This window comes from Sabethes cyaneus, chromosome 2 (genome assembly GCF_943734655.1).
Source record: "Sabethes cyaneus chromosome 2, idSabCyanKW18_F2, whole genome shotgun sequence".
Classification (NCBI taxonomy): domain Eukaryota; kingdom Metazoa; phylum Arthropoda; class Insecta; order Diptera; family Culicidae; genus Sabethes; species Sabethes cyaneus.
Window position 1 is genome coordinate 209,077,453 of NC_071354.1, and position 19,912 is coordinate 209,097,364.

General features: G+C 39.7%; 1 protein-coding gene across 1 annotated transcript; it reads right to left on the minus strand.

Moving 5' to 3' along the window:
* Positions 1-1,237: 1,237 nt before the first annotated feature.
* LOC128735025 (ceramide-1-phosphate transfer protein) lies at positions 1,238-3,459 on the minus strand. Its single transcript, XM_053829484.1, has 3 exons — positions 3,114-3,459; positions 2,836-3,050; positions 1,238-2,392 (listed from the first exon to the last, which is right to left on the minus strand). Exons 1-3 carry the CDS (start codon positions 3,227-3,229, stop codon positions 2,094-2,096), a joined length of 630 nt encoding a protein of 209 aa, XP_053685459.1. The 5' UTR covers positions 3,230-3,459; the 3' UTR covers positions 1,238-2,093.
* Positions 3,460-19,912: the final 16,453 nt, after the last annotated feature.

Here is a 19,912-nt window from a genome sequence, read left to right on the forward strand (position 1 = left end):
GATAACGAATTTCTCGACATCACGGCCGGCAAACTGCTTCGCATTTGTTGGCCAACTGACGATGGTTTTGATGAAATAGACCACTTCCAGCTGAATTGCATCCTTGCTCGTTTAAGCCACGATCATTTGGAACATACCTGATAGGTTGAAGTGGTGCCGTTGCGAACTGCTTTCGCTTCAAATTCAATGCGGACGAAGGCAATCACGTAGTATGTCGTCCAAGTATGGCTTAATTCCAGGTATGCCGACTACCATGCTTTTGATGATACACTGAAATGCGCCTGGTGCTGACTGACTTGACTCCAGGAGGGAATCGGCTGTATTGAAAGAGCCAACGGTGTTTGTTCACGGTGAGCAACTTGCGGGAATTTTCTTCAACCTCGATCTGCAGATAGGCGTCTGAAATGTCGAGATGCGTGAAATAGCGTGCCATAGCCAGTTCCGCAAAGATGTCGGCTGGATTTGGCAAAGGTTGCCGGTCACAATCCAGCATATATCACACACGGAGTGATACATTGTTGCGTACGATGACTATTGAAGCTGCTCGGTCCGAGAATTGAACCGGAGAAATAATATCATTTTTCTGGAGGCTTTCGAGCGTCTACTTTGGGCAATCCAACGTATGCAACGGGTCACTTTGGATGGTAGACAGGTCGTGCGTCAGACTTCAAGTACAGCTTCACTTGCGCTTTTTGTGAACTTACCCAGCGTACTTTGGAAAACTAGTGCTTGAAATGGTTGATGAACGCATCTTGTGTTTATTGGATGGCGTTGACGATGATCAGGCTTCTAATAGGCACTGACCACAGATCGAAATGATTCATAGTCTCGATTCCTAAAACGTTGAATTCAGCGTTGCCCGAGATGGAGATGCGAGCAGTTTTGGTGACGTCGCCGATGATACCTTCTGCAACTCAGAAATATGATTGAGGTTACCCAGAAGCTGTGACTGCAGACTCTATCGTCGGTTCAGTGGGTGATTATCAGATGATGATCCTATGTTTCGTTCGAAATGATGGTGATGACGAGCTTCGAGTCATGTGGAAGTGTGGCTGCCAAACCGTTGAACTCCCACTTGCTTCCGATGATGCAACTGGTACGTTGACGATGATCAGCCTTCCCAAACATGGAATCTATTTTATGCTCATGCTCACAGTATGCGATGCACCGATGTCGTTTACCAGCCAATATAAACGTGATATTTTTAGTTATTGCCGAACAAAACAGAATTATTGTCAATGCCATTGATTTTATTCACTCCAAGCGTAAGCTGTTTGTACATTTAAATAATGTAGGGATTTTCTACACGATATAAGCCGATTTTTTTTATTATTTGGAATATGCTGTCCGATAGTATGTACTCACCAATCCTGTGGTGATTGTGTTTTATTTTGTTACTTAAAAACATTTGCATTTGCGATACGTGTTATAGTAAAAATACTTTCGTGACATAATAACAGTAACTAACCTAGATGTCTTTAAAAGGTTTTGGTAAATTTTACTAACAACACATTGAGCCTGCTCTGAAAAATATATTAAAATTTACAGTGATTCGCATGAACTAAGCATGCAGAAACTGCGAATAAAACTTTTATCACAAACATAAGTTCGGCAAAGGAAAACCTAGAGTTATAGAATTTTTTTTTATCTTGAAGCGCCTTTGCTCTTTTTGTTAGATTAACTATAGTAAAGAGCGAGCAACTTTGATTTTCGCTATGTCTATCATTAAGGACCAGAAGATTACAATTTCAAGATGGTTATGCAAAGTGATTGCCGAGTTTCTCAGTAGAATGATTTATGAATTATAAAATTCTAGATTGTAGCAAAGACATTTCTGAGCGACATGATTTTAGATTGAGCAGTGTTCAATAAAAATTCCTAAGAACAAAGAACGAAAATTCAAAACAAACGTTTACGTATCTACCAAAACTATGGTAAAACTGTACAAAAGTCGAATTCAAACAAATAAAAAATACTATAACTATCACATTTGCTTCTAAAACTGAAACCTAAGTTACTAAAATCCAATAGTCCAATCCAGTGTGTGATATAATGCAGTAGAGTATCAACCAGTAGCGACACTGATTCGCCCATTACGGTAAACCGTGCAGATCGAACTTGGTGTACAGAGCCTGGGTTCGATCGTATACCTGCCGGCCAACGGCTAGCATCTCCGGTAGCAAAACAATCGCTTCATTGGCATCTACGCATACTTTCTCCAGCAGATGATCCCGCGTAGGCAGTGCGTACATGGCTACGACGGCACCTTTCCGGATGAGCCACGGATGAAATTGTGCCAGCGTTTCATTATACGACGTCTGGCAGATAGTGTTTGTTTTAGCATCTCCTTCGGTTAACTCGCCCAAGCGTTTTAGGAAGACGTAAATGAAGTCTAAAAACAACACAAGGATTAACACCCTTTCCTCTATTTTTTTTTTCTTTTTTTTTTTTTAAATAAAATAGGTCATACAAAACAGGATTCGAAAATTTACAAGTCAGACAGAGAATTTTATCAATCTTTTGCCCTGGAGCCTCAATTGTTCGTGTACTTAATTGCTTTCAAATAATACTATTATATACCAAATCTAATCGCTTTCAATCAGGCGAAAGGGGCGGCGAAAGCGAATATGAGTATACAAATTATAATCTGAAATCAATCATTCCTGGGTTCATAAAAATATGACCCCCAGAAGCAGTGACAAACAATTGTTCAATGATAAGATAAGCTAAATCTTATAGCTACCACCGAATACAATTAACAGTCGGTAAACCTTAAACTATACCTTCTGATTGAGTACCCAACATCGGGGAATCAAAGTCGAAAGCACACCTTACCTAATCCTCGATGCAATCGCAGCAGTGTGCGACTGCCTGATACGTAGTCCTTTTTGTCCAGCAGGTTTGCATCCTGTTCGTACTCCATCATTATCTGAACAGTTTCAAATTTTTCCGAATTTTCCTTTTGACTTCGCAATTTCTGCAAAATTTCCACCTTCTCCTTTACATCGCTACTGACAAAACCGAAAACGGTTCCCATCAGCGAGAAGAACCTGAAAGTTTTAATTTAGAACTTCTAATCATGTTCAAACAATAAACAATTTGATAGCACTTACTTGTACAGTTCTCTGAAGGCATCGAGATAAGCATCGATGGACACGTCGCTTTCGCCTATCAAACACTGCTGGAAGCAGTGATGCACTTTTTGTAGATCAAATTTTTCACTGGACATGACTAGAACTAGATTTCAATTAGTGAGTGATTTAGATAATAAAAAAAAACACTGTTAAAATGCTAAACACAACACACAATACAATGCAGGAGAATTAGCTCCGTTAGTGAATATCCCGCATTAGATACTGAGCAGCGCAGGTATGGCTAATTATTGATAGATAAGAAATATCAAACGTCAGCTGGTCTGTTTCTGCGGGTGTTATATGCAAAAAATGCAAAACGTATCGTACAGGTACACATCAATGTTGACAATTTTGTCATTCATAAAAAATCGAATAACAATGAAAGGAGAGAATGCAAAAAAGGGGAATGTCAATTCAACTTCCGGCAAGCAATTCAAAAGACCTTTTCAAGGGACCGCGCTTAATAATTTACACTCTTATACATTTTTACTCACAATTTAGTTGCTATTGTGCATTGCAGGAAATTTTTTTAATTCTCCAAGAGTTAGGGTAACCAACGTATTTTGGACCCCATCAACAGCTGTACATAATTTGGACACTCACAGCAAAATCAAACGGAAGTGTCCAAATTATGTACAGCTTCTGATGGGGTCCAAAATAGGTTGGTTACCCTATTGTAAAAAATCCCCCTAAAGACTGTGAATAACCATTTCACGAAATTTTTAACTTTTTGGTTAAAATGTGACAGTTCGATGGTTTTTCGAAAATAACCCTGCTCGAGAGCATGGTTAGTTTTGACCAAGGTTTTGACAGTTCGATGGTTCGCTTCTGAGAGCCAATGAGATATGCACAGGTGAGGAAGAGAGCTTCGACGTGTTTCGCTGATTTTTCGTTGGATTTTTTTTTACATTGGTATGGATGCTTATCGCATAATAAATTTGTTCAAACAACCCGGGTTGAAATGAGATGAATCAAATAAAAGCAAATGAACATCAAAAATTCATCCAATTTTAACTCGGACAGAATAAATAATATTTTCATCCTCACCTTATATGCTCTCATTGAGCAAAAAAAAACTATCAATCCGTCAAATATGAAATGGTTCGCATTCTGAACTGACTTTAACCACTCGAGGAGAAATAACCATCAAACTGTCACATTTTAACCAAAAAGTTAAAAATTTCGCGAATGGTTCACAGCCTTAGAGTCCCACGTAGGGTTGCCAAGTGGCCGGTTTTTGGCCGGCCAGACCGGTTTTTCACTTGCAAAGCCGGTGGCCGGTAAATTCGGCAAAAAGGCCGGTTTTCCGACGTATGAAGCTGGATTTGTACTTTTTGCCTGGTTTATTAAATTTTCTGATAAATTTATCAGCAATCCTGAACAGTGGATCATTGAAGATAACTAGTTTAGCAGTGATAATACACCCCATCGACATCTCTATATCGAGCTGCAATAAACGTCAGCGACAGCATGTCCGGGGCTCAAAATTTGACAGCGGGCCCAAATCAGACTGCTGGCAGTTGAGTGAAACGCAGTGCTGAATTGCTATCTCATTTTCGCACACACGAGATGTTGGCGGCGAGAACATGGTTGTCTGCCATGGGCTTGTGATAATACCTTGCTTCTGGCGATAATATACATTAAATTATCCACTAGCGCCAAAAGTAAGTACCGTAGACCCCCGTTCGTTTGACCATTTTTAATCTGAACACTTTTTAATTTGAACCCCGTTGGTTTGCACGACGTGCAAATTAAAAATGTCATTCTCAATATGACATCATTTGCTTATGCAGACAATGCACATAAACACGATTTGTTTGTACTGATAGCGTGTTTAATCTGTTTCAAAATGCGTTTTCCCAACGATTATGGTAGAAATCTGATCGGAGAATGAAATATTCGCTGCTTGCAACTGCCAACTGAATCGAACAACCAAAACAATAACAAAGAACAGGGCAGCCAGTTCACACAAGCTCCACCATATTTAGGGTTACCAGTTGTTCAAATTAAAAGCTAACCCCGTTAGTTTGCATGAGGAATCGTTCAAACGAACGGGGGTCCACTGTATTTCTTAATCAAAAACTAGCTATCTTCAATAATTGACACGGAAAACTGTCAACCGACTCCACTTTCTCTCTATGCCGGTTACATGCCACCGGCGACTGTCTAACGCACATTACACATTACAGGCAAATCCTCTAATCTCTCTCTAATCCTCTCCTGCTGCCAAAACCCCCCGCATTATTTGATGTCAGGACCGACCGGCCGGTTTTTGCAATTTTCAGACTTGGCAACCCTAGTCCCACGCGAAAATTTTTAGCGTGGGTTTTTCTGCGTCTCACGCGCATATTTGCAATTTAGCTATTTGACGTCTCTGTTTACCTCAAATTTGACACCTCTGTACACCCCTTTGTTTGGCAAGCATATCTTCAATGTATTGTATAGAATAATTTACGTCCAAATAAAAAATTTGCGTAGAACTCGTAAATTTGCTGCAAAGCACAATAATATAATACAGCAAAGTTTCGTTAATTGGTGGTTCGTTAATTGGGCGGTTCGTTAATTGGGCGTTCGCTAATTGGGCTATGTGACAACTTGAATGTCAAAATTGTATGGAATTTTCGAGTTTAGAAATTTCTAACAACTGTCAGTCGGCCCAATTAGCGAATCAGCTGGAGTGCAGTCGTGGCCCAATTAACGAATTCAGGCTGTACAGCAAAGATTCGCTAGCTGGTGGTTCGTTATTTGGGCGGTTCGTTAGTTGGGCGTTCGCTAGTTGGGATGAAATGACAAAATTCACTGTCAAAATCGTCAAAATGGATCATTTGAGGGATCTCAACGTCACCACAGAGAACAGATTAACAGGAAATTGGGTATTTTAATTTTCCCAAAAAAGTGGGTTTTTTATATCATTTGAAAGCCCGTCGTTTACTGAACTAGCAGTTCTTTTTTTATTTCAATAGTTTTTCTGTCAAAATTTTTTTTCACTAAATGTTCGGTTTTGACTCTTAAGGCCCCCATACACGTACGAACATGTTGGCCGAAAATGTTGGTGAATTCATGTTCGGCCAACACGCTCGGCTTTGTGTGGACGCTACGAACCAAGTTGACGGTTTGGATGCTAGGCTCGGTGTTCGGCTTGCCAGCCCCGACTGACTTGCATCCAACAGTATAGTGATGTTTGTGCGAGAGCACTTTTTCAATACATTTCACACATACTCTTTTAATGTTTATCTGTCAGTTTTCAGTTCCACCTTCAGTCCAGTTTATGCAGAGAAAACTAAATTTAAATACTGTTATTTAAAGCGACCTACAATGTCTTTTGCTAATAGCAAAGGTTTCTGGACCGAGTTCATTGAACTATACCGCAGTCAACCAGCATTGTGGGATTGCAAGAGTAAACTTTACTCAAATAAACATGTGCGGAATGAATCGTACAGCATTCTGGTGGAAAAGGCCAAGGAAATTACGCCAGACGCGGACTTGAAATATGTTCGGGAAAAAATCGACTCTCTACGAGCATCGTTTCGTAGAGAGTTCAAAAAAGTGAAGGCATCCACGGGTCGCACGGGGAGTTCGTTGGAGGATGTACACGAGCCAACATTGTGGTACTACGCCCTTCTCGGTTTCCTTGTTGATCAGGAGGAAGCGCGACAAGGAGTTTCCTCAATTAAAAAAGCCAAAAGTGACTCTAGCGAGCCCAAAACGAATGTAAGTATGAATATATGAAAAAATCAGAGGGGTTGTGTACAAGACACGACCGCATATATAGGTGACGCAGGACTGCGTAAGTCTCTTTGTAGTGATAGTAGCATGTATTCATGCTTGTAATCATTAGATTCTTCATGTATACATGCTATATGCAACATATATACATACTACATGCGTTGTATGTAACATTTATCAAAGTAGTAACATTGCATACGTTCAATTCTCAAAAGATTGTGCATTTGAAAACAATTTAACAAAATCAAGAACACAAACTATTACTTTCCTGCTACCTTACTGAAATTAAACTTTGTTTTTATAATCCATGGTTTCCCACGTTGAAAAGATTTTACCAATTCAATCCTATTTTATCAACAGCACATCTTTTCACTACACTTCTAATGAAACGGCAAGCATGCGTATTCATACAGAGGCGTATTATAACCGAACACTACAGCTGTAGCACATTTTTCCAACACAAATATCAAGTTCGCCAAGGTTTAGTCGTCTCGCAGTAAAGAATTTGCGATCTATTGGGAGTCCCAATTTAGGACAACGAACTTGTGTCATTTTTTCTGGCACACTTCCCTAACACAGACATCAAATTGGACTAGGTTTAATCGCGTTCGTAAGAATTCTGTTGGCAGGAGGGGGCTTTGTCACTCTCTCTGACGTACTTCCCAAGCAAGGACATCAAAATGGTCTAGGTTTAACCGCGGTGTTAAGAAATCTTGTTGAAATGAGGAGACTTTGTCACTTGTTTTGGCTTACTTCCCAAGCACAGGTATCAAATTGGTATAGGTTTAGATCAGCGTAAAGAATGTTCCAACCAATCACGAAGCGAGAATTCTGGTAAAACATAGGTTCATTATTTTCAATTTTTCAATAGTTCAACATCAAGAATCCATACTTTTCTTCATTTGGGTCAATTCTTAGAAGATTTTCCGATCGATTGGTGTAAGAATATTAAAAATCGATCGAATCGATTCTTGAAGAAGAATTCTTTCATTGAACACTATCCAACTTTCCACGAGCGATAATGGCGGATATTGAGTACAAGTGGGCACAATCTTTTGACATTCATTGGAGGAGCGTCGAGTTCGCCCTGACGGAGTTACTATGGATACATTCATGATTGTTTGTTGTTCGAATGTAAAAATGTAAACATTGTTCACTTTTGCAGATCAGCTAAAGAGGAACATAATTTAAGGGACAAGTTTTATGGATTGTGGTTTTGCAGTTTTCGCAAATTTCAGGGACAATGTCCAAATACGCAACGGAAAGTTTCTTAAGGCCCAGACACAATGCATACGGATTTTACTACGTTGCGGCAATTTGACAGTTTTTCCATGGGTTTTCTGTCAGATATCCGCAACGTAGTAAAATCCGTATGCATTGTGTTTGGGCCTTTATCAAGTCGAGACGCTGTTCGAGAGCAAACTTGACAACGGCTCGACCAACATGAAGTTAATGTGAAATGTTTCGAATGTTTAATTTGCACGATTGTGAAAAAGTGTTCTGAGCCAGTGCCTTCAGCAAATTATGCCCGCAAACCACCATAAAAGTTTGAATCCAACTAGCCGGTTTATTTATCATCGATTGAGGTTTATATTTTGTTTGTATTTTGATTAAAAAAATTAATAAAAAAAACTTTTCGAACATATTATTCATTGTAAATCGAATACAGTGGACCCCCGTTCGTTTGAACGATTCCTCATGCAAACTAACGGGGTTAGTTTTTAATTTGAACAACTGGTGACCCTAAATATGCAGAAGTTCGTGTGGACTGGCTGCCCTGCTCTTTGTTATTGTTTTGGTGGTTTGATTCAGTTGGCAGCTGCAAGCAGCGAATATTTCATTTTCCTATTGGATTTCTACCATAATCGTTGGGAAAACGCAATGTGAAACAGATTAAACACGCTAAGATCAGTACAAACAAATCGTGTTTATGTGCATTGTCTGCATAAGCAAATGATGTCATATTGAGAATGACATTTGAATCATTTTTAGTTTGCACGTCGTGCAAACCAACGGGGTTCAAATTAAAAAGTGTTCAGATTAAAAACGGTCAAACGAACGGGGGTCCACGGTACTTTCAATTCATTTGACAGCTCAAAATTTTAAAACATAGCGCATTGGAAATTAAAGTGATTTTCTGTTGATTTCATTGTGCTTTGTGTTGATTCATTTTCAATAGATTTTCATTTCGAATTGTAGTGATAGGCAAGTAGTGCGAATTCAAATGTAAATCACTTCGCTTCAACGTATTATTTTTTTACCGTGTGTGTATCGTCTGATGACCATACACTGAGAAAAAAACCATGGTAATGCGAAACATGTATGCATGGTCATCTTAACTATATTGCAATATTGTAGCGCTTACCATGATTATTGTCAACTTGAGAAGTTTCGTGGTTAAAACTACTATGACAACAAGCAAATCGCTGACTATTTCCGTGGTTAAATTGACTTTTCTCTCATACTTCTAATGACAATATTTTTGCAGCTTGATATAACAATATTGAATTGTCAACAGGACCATAAAATTGGTAACTTACTAACTGTAAGAATATCATGGTAGTTTTAACATTTTTATGGGTTATCGTAACAGTATAAGTTTAGTGCTTTTCAACCGACTATGGAAACGCGTTTCTTGATGACAATTTTATGTTTATTTTGCCCTTTTTCTTTCTGTCATTTGAAACCGCACCGCCATTACGAAAAATTTGAGTCACGAGTGATGTGCTTAGTTGTGAGTTTTTTTGTTTTTATTAAAATTTTTTTGATATTATGAACAGTTTGTTAGTGCAAAACAAATAATAAAAAAAATCTAATCTTTAAGTGACAAATTGTATTAAATTATTTTCTGTGTACGTGAAAACAGGATGAATTATTTTACTGTGTAGTGTACTAACAAAAACAAACTGCTAAACTGTTATGGTGTAATCGGTGTTATTTATAGCTTGTCTGTTTTATTTTTTTAATTGCGGATGGTGCTGGACTTCCGCTCTAAACAGTTCAATCGGTGGTTTAGACGTGTCCGTGAAGTGTTTTTGGATAAAACGCGAAATGATGTCCAAATATTTCCATTTAACTTGACTGCGGCGAGGGAGCTGCGGGATAGACTGTTGGAAACGTATATTTGGAACTGTAATAAAGGCAATTTATATATCCTATCTGCATGCAGACCATCATCTATAGGTAGTATTCGATATTTTTTGATTGTATGAATTATTGGTATTATCTTTTCTTTAATATTCGTCAGGTATATTTGGATTACTACACATGAGACGCAAACTACTAGGAGCAAATTGTGATAAATAACTTTTTTAGGAAATGTACTTTTAGGAAATGTACTAATGGCTTTACGATTGCCAATTGCAATCCTTGAGCGTAAAATATACCCTTGTGAATTAGTCAATGACCTGGTGAGTAACGGTTGAAAATTTAATAGTCATAATTTAATTGAAATGTTTTATACAGATCGAGTAATCCTTAAGCGACAAACATGCTCTTGAGTTAGGCCTTAGAGAGATCGCAATATGTGGAGGCGCGAGTGGAAAAGCACTATCGCAAGCGATTGAGCAGAGAATCATTACTGAACATAGATTGCAAATTGCATCAAAAGTTGCGAAACACAAGAATCTTGCAGACAGGTATGCATTTAATGTTTTTATTGTATTAGCTATTAATATGCTTTGATTTCAAATTCTCTTTTATAAAAATTACTCAATCTGAGCAATTACTTTAGATACATTAATTTCTCTTCCATGAGTAGGTGGTTTGTTGAGTCCTTCAGCAACCGCCAGTTTTAGTTTCATGTATAGCATGTAACCTAACCTAATAACCCAATAACCAACACTCTCTACTTTTAAAAGCCGCAATTACCGTCACCGAGAAAAATTGGAATAATGCGAACGATTGCCAAGTCCCCATTATACTATATCTGCTCGATTTTTCGTACTTCTGAGCGATAACACTGATCTTGAATAACTGTCAAGAATTGCGTTATGAAACTCCCTCTTCTGTTGAGCACTCTTACCACTGCGTCCATTATTTTGAACTATTGTGCTATGCCCCGTTTATTTCTTTTACTGTACGCTTCAAGCTTACCTATCACTTGTTAAGTAAGTAATAGGCTCGTAGCTGGAGCGAGACAGGTACCAATCAGGGATGACTTGGTTTTTGAACGTTGTTACCTTGATCGGCGACGCAAAGTAGATCTCCCTTGGCTCTGGTAGACCATTTTTGGGATACTGCACTCTACGTCCTATTAGTGCTCCACAATTGCAGAGCAAGTGTTCCGAGGTATCACGCTCGGCATTACACAAGCGACAAATGTTATCTTGTACGAAACTGAGATTCCGAAGAGACTCGCACAATGTCCTGTCACAAGACCGGTAAGCGTGCTGAGATTTCTTGATGTCAACTTTTGAGTAACCCTAATACACGGCGTTATAATTTTTTTGATTGTTTGAGGGATTGTACGGCCATCCAATTGGCCATGCCTGTTCGGCTCTCCCGTTGTGTCAGCTCACTTTTCAGCACACAGTCAGGGATGCAGCGAAATGGATTTGGAACCGTGAATGGAGGGTTAGATCCACATCTGGCTGGTTCGTCTGCAAGTTCATTCCACTCTATAGCGCAATGACCAGGAACCTAGTACAATTTTACCGAGTTCACTTGGCTTAGTTGCCGTAAGAAGCAATTGCAATCCCAGACAATTTCTGAGGAGCACTTAAAAACTTTAAAGGCTTTTAGTGCCGCTCCCATACCAATGAAACACAAATTTCCTCGTAACTCGTGAACTAATCAAGCAAGTGGAACAAAATATGACATATGGGTGTTTTTGGAGACAAGAATGTTTTCTATGATGAATTGAAACCTTTCCCCGCTTCAGGAGAGGGGGCTCCTATACAAATGAAATACAAATTTCCTTATAACTCGAGAACTAGTTAATCAAATGGAACCATATTTGGCATGTGGGTGTTTTTGGAGGCATGAATTTTTTCTATGATGAAATTGGACCCCTCTCGGTTTTTAGGAGGGGGGGGCTCCCATGCAAATGAAATACAAATTTCCTTATAACTCGAGAAGTAATCAAGCAAATGGAACCAAATTTGGCATGTGGGGGGGTTTTGGAGCCAGCATTCTTTTAATGATGGTTTGAGACCCCTCACCCCTGTGGTAGGGGGATAAGGACTCTCATACAAATAAAACAGAAATTTTTGCGTAACTAAAAACTAATCGAATTCGAGCAATTTTAGATTCTTTCATAAAACATTAATCTTGTTATTGATTAACCACCAAAAACTATCAATAGTAACATTAGATAATTCAGCGTGCGACGGCCACACGCCGCGAGTGTTGACGGCGACCTGCAGTCGGAAGCGCCGGCCACTGTGAGGGGCAGCCCCCCGTAGAGATTACCTTTATCTAGGTTTATTTATTTTCCTAGATCTACTGACCTCTATTACTTTCCTTCAGTTGGGTCACCCCTGCGAAATGGTACTTTCTACGAAAAGATTTTCCGTGAAATGGTACATCCCGCGTAAGGTTTTTCGCGAAACATTCCGCGTTATAGTCAACCGAGAATTGGTGTTCCGCAAAATGGTATTCGGCTAAATGGTTTGCAATGATGGCGAATATCTAAATGCTATCCGCTTTATTTTATCAGGCTAAGCAATGGGGGAAGTTTGTCGGGTCAGCTAGTTTGTTATATACTACAAAGTTTTAAATAAACATGTATTTTGTTCTACCAGCTCAATAGGGGCAAGATGGGTTAGACTGAAAAAGACTTGTGTGGCACTCTATGTTTGTCCATATATCTATATTTTTGAGTTTATTTATTGTTGTTATTAAATAAGTTTTTAGCTGGCCCGGCATATATTTTATCCACAAAACAGTTAATGCGGCAAAAGGGTAGTTTTCCGACATTTCACTTTTTGTCTGATATAACTTTTATTTGGTTTCGTTTTATTTATTTTGGTTATTTTTGGATTTATATTATTAGTGATTTATCTAAATAAATGATAAGCTGCTTAAAATTGAATTCGTAGAAAAACGCATCGGGTACTTTCCTTAGGTGACCCGTCTTGCTCCACCTGACCCTATATTCTATTATAGCTGTTATCGCTGCCTGGACGACTGTGGACCAGTCTCCCATAGCTACAGATATTCTTGTTCTGGGACCGTACACTCCAGCACCCATTTTGACTTCCATTTTTGACCTGTCGGTATAGAACTTGATTGAACCACTGTGGAGGTTAGGTCCCTCCCCAACTCATACCGAACGTGAGGGTTCGTTTAATGTGTATGGGATGTCATAGTTGGTTCTAGCTTCCATCCAATCACTATTCATTTCCGCAGCTGGACCGACAAACAGGTAGAAGATTCAGGATACTCAAGTGACCGGTTTTATCTCCGTCGAGTATTGTCTTCAATCGTTTAAGTGTTTAAGCGAAGGACACTTTTCTTAGCCTCTAACTGAACATGTTGGTTCAGGGGTAGTAAGTGGAGGATAGCTTCTAGAACCTTTGAAAGTGTGCTTTTCATTGCTCCAGTTACGGCCATGCATGATAATCGTTGAAGTTTGTTCAAATTTTCAATAGCTGTGGCTTTTATTAGTTTTTGGCCACCATACCTACGAGGCATAAGCTATCTTAGGTCTCACAACGGCGGTATGGACCCACATCACCATTTTTGGTTTGAGGACCCATTTTTTTCCTACCAGTCTAGAACATACCCATAAGGCAGTCTGCCTTGCTAATTATTAAATCTAAGTGTGCGTGCCAAGATAGTTTAGCGTATAGGATTACTCCTGAGACGAGACTCTACATTTAATTTCTTCCTTAAGGTGTAGAGATTGTAATTTCAGTTTCTTCTTCCTAGTGAAACAACACAAACAATTGTTGTTATAGAGGGATTGATGCCCAGGCCTTCTTTACTACACCAAGGCCCTCTGCATTCTATCCGATATCACGTCGTCGAATTTTCAAATAACCATGATGACCAAATCATCAGCAAAACCCACAAATTCGAAACCTTTTGCCTCTTAGCTTCTCACAAGATCAGGTCCAAGACTTCCTGCCTCATAGCATTCATGAATGTAGGTTCATTGTTTTTATTAGCAATGTCGATATTGTTTAACGAGAGAAATTCTAAAAGGCACTCATCTCGATTGTTGATGTCGGTGCCAGCGAGGTGGTGTGGCTGTCAAATCACATACATTGTCCATGTCCCACTCATTGGTTTGAATACCTTTGGTGCTGGGACCTACTTAAAGATTGATTCGTTTTAAAACAACTGAAATTAATTAGAAAGCAGTTAAACGTAGCCTTTTAGTTATAATTTAACTATTATTAGCTGTTATTTTCGATACGCTGGCTGGTTCCAAATTGTCGCCATTCATGGATGTTTAGTCCGCAAAATTTTGACAATTTCACACCCCTGGTCGGTGCTTCCCCACAAAATGCGATAGCGTTGGCATCGCAGCCGATAATACAGTCTTTGTTGACTTCTATGCAGAATTTGACGAACGCCGCAACCTCTTGAGTTGCAACCTTAGGAACGTCTCCAGGAAAATGGGGCGATGCTACGATAATATCGGATTTCCCTTGGCGATTGATACCTCAACTCTGATCGCCACTATGTCTCGTTTGATGAACTCTGTAATGGGCAAACAATTAATGTTTGCGTTGGCCAAGACAGCAGCTCTCGGAGGATCATATTTGTCATCATAGAAGAACTTACATGTTCTTGTTTGAATACCTTGTATTCTTCCTTTGTAGACCCAGGGCTCTTGAATCAGGGGTGGTATTGCCATTTTCGTTTCGAATGATTTTAGTTCGTTTCGCCCATTCATTTAACGTGGTCGAAACGAACCAAAATCACTCGAAACGAGAATCGCAATGTCACCCCAGGGCCAGGTCCACACCGTGTTCGATAAACCTCCTGAAAATTACGCCCGAAACAGCTTTCGCAAGTGGAAGGTTTATCTGCACTGTATTTTTGTGATTTTTCCGCTCACTGGTATTTAGGAGAGACGGAATTACCGGAGGTTTGGCCTCATGGAGGCCGTAGTTTTCTTACTACCAGTAGCCGAACACACTTTGGATCGAGGGGGAGCTGGCTTCGTGTGGTCTCGCCTTTCCCACGTATATTACCGGAGTTTCCTAGAGACCACTTTTTTGGTTCCGCTCGAGGTTTCCACTCCTAGCGCCGAGGTTGCGACCCCGTTGACGGCCGAGCGTATCATACTCCACCCGTTTTCGAGGGTCGAAGCATCTAGCTTTAAGCGCACGTGTACTGCTATTAGGTAATTGTCCGAGTCGGTATCCGTACCCCGTAGGGAGTGTACGTTGGTGATATTCGAGAAAAACCGGCCCTCGATGTGAATATGGTCGATTTGGTTCGAAGTTCATTGGTCAGGTGATCTCCAGGTGGCTTTTTGGATATCTTTGTGGGAAAAGAAAGTGCTTCTGATCACCATCGCTGGTGATCATGCATCGCTGGCCGTTGTCGTTCGTATCGGTGTGCAGGCTATGGGACCCGATCACCGGTCTATACATTGCTTCCCTGCCGACCTGGGCGTTCATATCGCCGATGACGATCTTGATGTCCTGTCGTGTGCAGCTGTCGTACGTTGCCTGCAGCTGCACATAGAACGCTTACTTCTCGTCGTCGGGTCTACCTTCGTATGAACAATGCTCGTTTATGATGGTGTAGTTGAAGAAACGGCCTTTTATCCTCAGCACACACATCCTCTCGTTGATCGCTTTCCAGTCCATTACGTGATCCTGCATTTTTCCCAATACTACGAAGCCCGTTCCCAGCTCGTCGATCGCTCCACCGCTCTGGAAAAATTTGGCTTTACCGCCACGGATCCTCCACACCTTCTCGCCTTTGCGACAGATCTCTTGCAGTGCCGCGATAAAAATGTGAGCCAAAATATTTCGGGGGATGGGCCAAGGCCGCCAGGCCCCCCTGGCTACGTGGCTGCTCCCACCATTATTATTACGGCAGATAAAATAAAGCTAATAGTATTTAAATATTCACCGTGATTATATAACATTTCGCCGAATTTTCGCGGAAAACCAATTCTCAGTTGACCATAATGCGTAATATAGTGTTAGCGGAATACCATTTCGCGAAAACCCTTTCAGCGAAAAGTACTATTTCGCGGGTGCGATCCTCACTTACCCGCCGTCGCTCGTTCGGACCCAACTGAAGGAAAGTAATAGAGGGCAGTAGACCTAGGAAAACAAATAAACCTAGACAGAGGTGTTTTCTCTGGGGACTGCCCCCCCTCGTAGTGGTCAGCGCTTCCGCCGGCAGTACTCGCGACCTGCGGCCATCTCGCCCTGAATCATCTAGTGTATATAAGCAGTTTTTAGTGATCTTGATATTGACTAATGTTTATGGAAGAATTTTTCTCGAGTTCAATTAGTTTTTGAGTTTTGCAAAAATATCCGCTTTATTTGTGTGAGTACAACCCCTTCCAGAGAAGGGAAAACCCCACCTCATCCAAAATTTGGTTCAATTTGCTTGATTGGTTCTCGAGATATGTAAAATTTGGGTTTTATTTGTATGGGAGCCACTCTGTGTAGTATAGTAAAATATTTATAAACTCTATTATCCGTTGATCTAGTAAACATAGATTCTTGGATATGCTATTTAATATACATACTGGGAAGTACAAACTTTACAACTGGGCGGCACAGACGTATTTTCATTAGCAGCACTAGCTAGTACAATAAGAACCTTCCCTGGCCCTAAAAACCGCATACAAATTTTCACTCCAATCGGTTTAGTAGTTTCCTAGTCTATAAGGCACATGCAGAACAGACAAAATTCATTTTTCTGTATACCCAACAAACATTTTTGTTTAATAGTATACCTTATTAAAACCATTGTATAGCTAATACCGAGTAGCAAACGCCTGATAAGTTGTTATATAACAAAAATATTTGTTGGGTACAATATTTTCTTTTTCTTTATATTTTCCGCAACATATTTTTAAGAAAATTTGCATCTGTTACTTGCTTCCGAAATATCGAACATAACCGGATTGCAGCTCTTTACAAAAACTAGGAATAAGCCAACACCATCCAGCAATCACAACATTTAGCCTCTATTGTGCGAACGGTATTGTTGCCGGGTCCAAGATCCACGTCATAGATCTTCTTGATTCGTCGTAAATACAATACAATGATCACGGTTTGCTCACCAACAGATGTTTTATATCGGAATCCACAGGCCAGTGAAACTTTTTATTTTATTAGGCCAGTGAAAAAAAAAAGAATCAATCCAAAGTTTTAATCGCCGTCATCATAACTCCATACCGTACGAACTACAGGAAGCACCATTTGTGCTTTAGGTAAAGAAATAGAAAAATCATCTTTTATTATCTTCAAATACACCATAATAACTCTTTTTAGGACCAGCAATGAACTCGATTAGGACTGTTTCAAATGGTTGAGGCTAATATGTTGTTTTCCAGGTACAGTGTTTTACTGGATATTTCAGCAAAAAAAACAGAAGTAAATACGTTTCGACAGAGGAAAGCGGCAATATAGTAGACCGACAGGAATCAAAAGTTAGTACATATTTTTTCTGACCGGTAGAGTGGCAGGTGCGGAACAAGCGTAGCATCCAGATGATCAGACAAACCAGTTCGAACATCCTGCCACACGTACAAACAAAAAGCAGGTTCTGGAACTGCCAACGATGGCTGATTCGTGTCGGGAATTGAGGATTACACTTTCGGTACCTTCAGTCGAATAATTCAAAATGACATCCTATGTAACACCAGCTAGACCAGTGATGGCCAAACTGCGGCTCTTGAATTTGGCCTTTGCGGCCCGCGAACTGGTTTGATAGATGGCGGACGGACACTATAGGTTGAATTTATTAATGTCAGAAGTCATTTAGGGCCGCGGATCTATTGGGGAGATCTGATTTAGCCCGCAATATGCTTGTACCGTGGCCACCACTGAGCTAGACCATCGTCAAACTATTTCCGTCAGCAGACACTGGAGCACAATAGACTTCTAAAACCGATCAGAGTCACAATTAGCAACTCCGAGACTTTGAAATATTTCAATCGTAAAATCTACTTCTACCAGCAGTTATGACGTCCTACTTGATCGGAAGATTTCGGCCGGTCTTTAAACTACCCCGAAACTACGGCATATCCAACGAACGAACGAAGTGAGTATTTAATTTTTGTCGTATTTCAATGTTTATTCAATTTTGTTCATTTCAGTCGTCTGTTATTCAAGTTGCTGACACACTACGAACGGACATAACGAAAACATCGCTCACAGTCGATGGTATTTATTATGTGGTTAATCCAGGATTTGTTGAGCAAAAAGTCTTCATCTCAAAAACTAGAATGGAACGTAAAACGCTTCCGATGCTGGTTCCAAAAATTTAGCGTACCGATTTGACCACAATGATATTTCAGCTGGGAATTAACGATTTCCTGCAGTTTGATTTTATGGATGCTCCGCTAGTTGAATTACTGTTGCCTGCTTCAGACCTATTGCACTCTTTATCTGCATTAGACAACGAAAGACAGCCGGCATGATTAGATTGCCGTATGACAGACTTTCCCTTAGAACCGAACATATATAAAATGCTAATTATGTCGGTTGTACCAACCTGTTCTGATGAAATTGATCAGAAACCAATTGTTAAATTACTTGACGGAGATCACCTTTGCTTGCCGTTTATAACAGTTGAAATAACAATATTTTCAATGCATGGTGCACGGTGGAGAATCTTATCCTGTAGTTAATTGGCATCATGGATAGGCTTAAGTTAGACGTGTTGTCTGCAGTCAAGAATACGGCATATGTCCAGAAAACTATTTCCAGGATTATCGATTTTCCCATCCGTACAGGATTCTGCTGCATAATGCCCCCGGGAGATGTTTCCAATTTATTCGAAGTCCCAATAACCGATGATCGTCATTGGATGTGCCATCATGATAAGGATTTTTAGAGTAGTAGCTACACGGGCTCGACAACTTTGAGGTAAATATTGGTATGTGTTAGTTTAGCACACGTCTAAAACCGCTTCTCATCCCAAATAGGATAACGTGAAGTCTATGCCACATTCGATTAATGTTCAGGCAGTTCAAACTAATAGGTAGCCAGTGGTTTCACTTCAGTATATTCCAGCTAAATATGCCAGATCTGACCGGCTGTGCTGCAGGCTGAACATCGCAAATTGTGGTTTTAGCCGCGGATGAATCTATACTCGGAATGCAGGTAACCACAGTCAGCAAACCTACACTGCAGAGCCACACCAAAAACGTACGTAAAATTCCTGTTAAAATTATAGTAATCTACGATATATATGTATAGACATAACCGATTGTTTGTTATTTGGATTGTGAAATAATGAGAAATCCGTCTAATTTATTTATATATTACCGTTCACATTATGCTTACTTCGAAAGAATCATATGAATCTTTTGCAATAATTGAATGTGGTGCATCTGCAAGTATACTTGAAAGTTTCTCTGCAAGTATACCTGCAGGTGCACCACATTCATTTATTGCAAAAGATTCGTTTGATTCATTCGGAGTAAGTATAACGTGAATGATCATAAAAACTATAAAATTTATAGTTGAGATGACTACGTTCATGGTTATTTCAACAATAGTTAATAACGTCATTTTTACCACGAAATTGTCACGACAACCAACTCGTCCCGTTCATTGCGTGTTTAAGATGACTATTTTCTTGTCAGCAATATCATACAAAACCTGGTCATGATAACAAAACCATTGTCATGATGACAATTGTATAGTTTTAAATTATAGTTGTCCCAACCATACATGGTCATTTTTACCATAAAATTGTCACTGCAACCAGCTAGTTCCGTTTATTTTTTTGTCCAAGATGACTATTTTCTTGTCAGTAAAACTATACAAAAAGTGGTTAAGATAACTAAAGCATTGTAATGATGACAATTTTATGGTATACAGATTATAGTTATGCCTACTATGCGTGGTCAACCGTACCATGCGTCCATTGTTCAAGCTTATAGTCGAAATAAC